Source organism: Pinus tabuliformis, chromosome 8 (genome assembly GCF_031772625.1).
Source record: "Pinus tabuliformis cultivar Carrire ecotype Pingquan chromosome 8, CPIR1, whole genome shotgun sequence".
In the NCBI taxonomy this organism is placed as follows: domain Eukaryota; kingdom Viridiplantae; phylum Streptophyta; class Pinopsida; order Pinales; family Pinaceae; genus Pinus; species Pinus tabuliformis.
Genome location: NC_142294.1, coordinates 1,586,034,862 through 1,586,039,271, shown reverse-complemented (window position 1 = coordinate 1,586,039,271; position 4,410 = coordinate 1,586,034,862). Strand labels below are relative to the sequence as shown.

General features: G+C 41.2%; 1 protein-coding gene across 1 annotated transcript; it reads right to left on the bottom strand.

Moving 5' to 3' along the window:
- Positions 1–1,684: 1,684 nt before the first annotated feature.
- Positions 1,685–2,399, bottom strand: LOC149242114 (uncharacterized). Its single transcript, XM_089370763.1, has 2 exons — positions 2,079–2,399; positions 1,685–1,789 (listed from the first exon to the last, which is right to left on the bottom strand). The coding sequence occupies exons 1-2, from the start codon at positions 2,397–2,399 to the stop codon at positions 1,685–1,687; spliced, it is 426 nt and encodes a 141-aa protein (XP_089226889.1).
- Between the last annotated feature and the right edge of the window lie 2,011 nt (positions 2,400–4,410).

Here is a 4,410-nt window from a genome sequence, read left to right as displayed (position 1 = left end):
CATTCTTCTTATTTGGAATCCTGCTTGCTCGGATAATGTCCTGCATGCATTTTATTACAGAATGATTCAAAGGTTTATGCCGTATATTTGTTGAAATACTTATGTGTAAAGGATAGTAGAGCTGTCGCACCTGCATCTGACCTCTATAGATGTATGGTCGATCAGCTAAGGGTTCACCGCGACAGGAAACCCTGAGGAACTGTAAATTGTATAATGGTTACGCAGTATGGATTATAGACTCCTGTTATGATTCTAGCAGTCGATACATCTGCGACTTAATGCTAACGAGTTTTGATATTTCCTCGGCATATTTCAATGTTTATGTGATACATTTCCGGAATGTCTGTTAATATCCTGCATGACTCTTGTCTGATATTGGTAATAACTCACGTATTAAATCTTTGTGGTATTATACTATCAGCTGCACAAATCTTTAGATTCGAATTTATGTTTAAGATTTCTTTGCCGTCGTTTCGGACTCGCCAGAAACCCCACCTGCTACGGCTGGACCGATTCAGGGTTTCAGAGTTTGTTATTGCCTTCCCATTGTCTTATTTAATCTCTATTTGACATTACCAGCCGGTCGAGGCTATAGGAAAGGCATTTGTTTTTAAGATTATCATAAGAGTTTATGGCTGACTGTGATCATTGGACCACGAAATGAAATCGACCAGAATGATTATCGGGGTTTGAGTAACCAGTTTTTCTGGCTCGGATATTCTTAGACTGTGAACCAATCTTCTTGTAAGAATAGGCTTGTTTAATGGTTCTATCGTCTTCTTTGTTTGGATATTCAAATGTTCTCAGTACTCTGTCTTTTGAATTTTACAGATACTCTAAATATAATGTTCTTTCGTACAGAAAGTCAAGGATATATTTCTTGTTTGTACAGATAACCGGAATTGCTCTGTCTTTTGGTTTACAGCTATACTGTCTCTAACTTGTACAGTTGACCATAATCACACTGTCTTTTCTTTCTTTACAGCTAGGTTGTTTATATCTGGTACAGATAACCATAGTTGTACTATCTTTCGTTCTTTACAACTAGTAATGTTTACATCCTGTACTGCTAACTACAGCTTCATTATAAGAGACAATCACAAATACTTTTATAAGTTACACAGATAAATATGGAGACATAAGGGTCCGTTACTTACCTGGTCTCCACTGACAAGGTGAGTCTGGAACAAGTCTCCTGGCCAAATCTCTGTGTAAAGCTTGTTATCCACCCAACCGTGAGACCAGTCCTTCTAGACCTGAGTCTCCCCCCAAGCTTCTGCTTACCGGATCACTATCCTCAGTAAGCCAGCACTGTGTGCTTGACTATCTGGTCCTTACGAGACTTAGTCCATACAGGGTTTTTCCTTCCCTTTCTCTTTCTCTGCCTGTCTCTACAGCCCAGAGTTTCTCAACCAACCCCCTTTTTCCCTCGAAACCCTTCCAGTTAGGGAAGGTGGTTATTTCTAGTTTTATTAACTAACTTTTCTTTTCCAGTTCCCTTTGGGAATTCAGATATCTTCATGATTAATTCTTTTAATCATTAATTTAGTGCACATGTCAAATCAACAGAATATCTTCAAAAGAAAATAAATTCCTCAATATTATTTCAATTCACTTTTCTATGCTGTAGTAACTTTTAAATATTTACATTTTTACGGGGTCATCACATCTCCCCCTCCTGAGATTAGACATCGTCCCGATGTCTAGTGTCTCCAAACAGTTCCGGATAAGCTTTCCGAAACAGCTCTTCGTCCTCCCAAGTAGCCTCTTCAAGCCCATAGTGCTGCCACTGCACTTTAATTTGGGTAATAACCCGCTTCCGCAACTGCACTTCTCTCCTGTCGAGAATGCTCAGCGGCTCGACCAGGACCTCTCCTTCCGGTTCGACCTGCAACCAATAACAGTATCAGTCTTTTGTTCCAATCACTTTTTCAATTAGTTCAACTAAAAACAATCCTTACCCTTATATCCTGCCACTTGATCACATGCTTAGGGTCATAAATATACTTCTTAAGCATGGATACATGGAAAACATTATGAATTCTAATGTGGCTTGGTAAGGCTAGCTGATAAGCTACCGGCCCAACCCTCGCTAAGACCTGAAAAGGTCCGAAGTAACGGGGTGCAAGTTTAGCACAACTGCTCCACTGCAGAGTACCTTTCCTGGCCTGAATTCTGATGTAAACGTGATCGCCCACCTGATACTCTTTGAACCTTCTTTTCTGATCTGCAAAATTTTTCTGCCGATCTTGAGCAGCCTTCAGGTTGGCTCGCACCTTTTTGACCATGTCCTCCATCTCCTTGAGCATTTCTGGTCCCAATCTTAATTTGTCCTCCGGGCCACTCCAATTTGAGGGCGTCCGACATTTTCGTCCATACAAGACTTCAAATGGAGACATCGGAATTGATGTGTGATATCCATTGTTGTAAGAGAATTCTACCAAGTGCAAATAGTCCTCCCATTGTGTCAGTTTCTGCATGACACATGCCCTCAACATGTCCTCCACCATCTGATTTACTCTCTCTGTCTGTCCATCAGTCTGGGGGTGGTCAGTTGTGCTAAAATTCAGCTGTGTACCCAATTCTGCAAATAGCGCTCTCCAAAAGGCGGACGTAAACTTTACATCCCGATCTGATATTATAGTATTTGGGAGTCCATGAAGTCTGAACACATTTTGCATGAAGATGTGCGCAATTTGCACTGCCCTGTAGGTGGATTGTACTGGTATGAAGTGTGCTGCCTTGCTTAACTTATCAACCACTACCATAATAGAGTCATTGTTTCTTTTTGTTTTAGGCAGCCCAGTTATGAAGTCCATTGATATAATTTCCCATTTCCATTCTGGAATGGGCAGGGGTTGCAGTAATCCAGCCGGATGCTGATGCTCCGTCTTGATCTGCTGACACTCCAAACATCGCGCTAAATATTCAGCCACATGCTTTTTCATTCCCGGCCAGTAATATTCCTTCCGAAGTGCAGTCAGCATTTTCTGGTACCCGGGATGGCCAGCGTAATGGCTAGTATGAAACTCATTCAAGATTAAGTTTTTGAGGTTGTTGTCATTTGGTACAAACAATCTTTTTTTGTAAAGCAGCATTCCATCCCTGCTAACCTCATATTCCTGCGGACTTCCCTCGCTGGAAAGTGGCATTTGCTGCTTCACCCGTTGGTATTCAGCATCTTGGCTTGTTGTTGTTTTCATCATTTCCCGCAAGGAATTTTCCCACTTACTGAATGTAACTTCATACAGACATTGTACCTTCCGACTTAGTGCGTCTGCTACGTGATTTTCCTTTCCCTTTAGATGTTTAATGTCAAAGTCAAACCCACTTAAGAAGTCTGCCCAACGAGCTTGTCTTGCATTCAGTGTGGGCTGACTAAAATAATTTGTTAATCCTTGATGATCTGTTAATAACAGAAATTTCCTTCCCAAAAGGTAGTGCCGCGACATCTTAAGCGCATGTATGACAGCTGCCAATTCCAAATCACAGGCAGAATACTTCTGCTCATGTTCCTTCAATTTTCTCGATTCATAGGCGATTGCTTTCCCTTCTTGCATTAACACACCTCCGATGCCTTCTCCGCTGGCATCGGTGCATACCACATAGTCTTTGTTCGGATCAGCTATACTTAAAACAGGAGTAGACGTGAGTAATTGCTTAAGCTTCTCAAAACTTTGTTGACATTCATAACTCCATTTGAATGACCTTCCTTTCTTTTGCAAAGACGTGATGGGATATGCCACCCTTGAAAAACCTTCCACGAATCTTATGTAGTATCCAGCCAATCCCATGAAGGATCTGATATCTGCCACATCTTTTGGCACAGGCCAATCCAGTATGGTTTTTATTTTCTCAGGATCCACGACAATCCCTTCCTTTGAAATCACATGACCCAAATACTGGATTTCCTCTTTATAGAAATCACATTTGCTGAGCTTAGCATACAACTGATGTTCTCGCAAAGTTTGAAGTACCATCCGAAGATGTTCCTCATGCTCCTCCTTAGAGCGAGAATAGATCAAAATGTCATCAATGAATATTAGTACAAATTTGTCTAAAAATTGATGGAACACGCTGTTCATTAAACACATGAACGTGGCGGGTGCATTAGTCAATCCAAAAGGCAGCACTACAAACTCGTAGTGTCCATACCGGGTCCGGAAGGCTGTTTTAGCGATATCTTCTTCTTTAATTCTGATCTGATGGTATCCAGATCGCAGATCAATTTTAGAAAATACCGTCGCTCCCTTGACTTGATCAAAAAGCTCATCGATCCGAGGTAAAGGTTATTTATTTTTAATTTTGAGCTTGTTTAGTTGCCGGTAATCAATACACATTCTAAGAGTTCCATCCTTCTTTCTGACGAATAACACCGGAGCTCCCCATGGAGATACACTGGGGTGGATA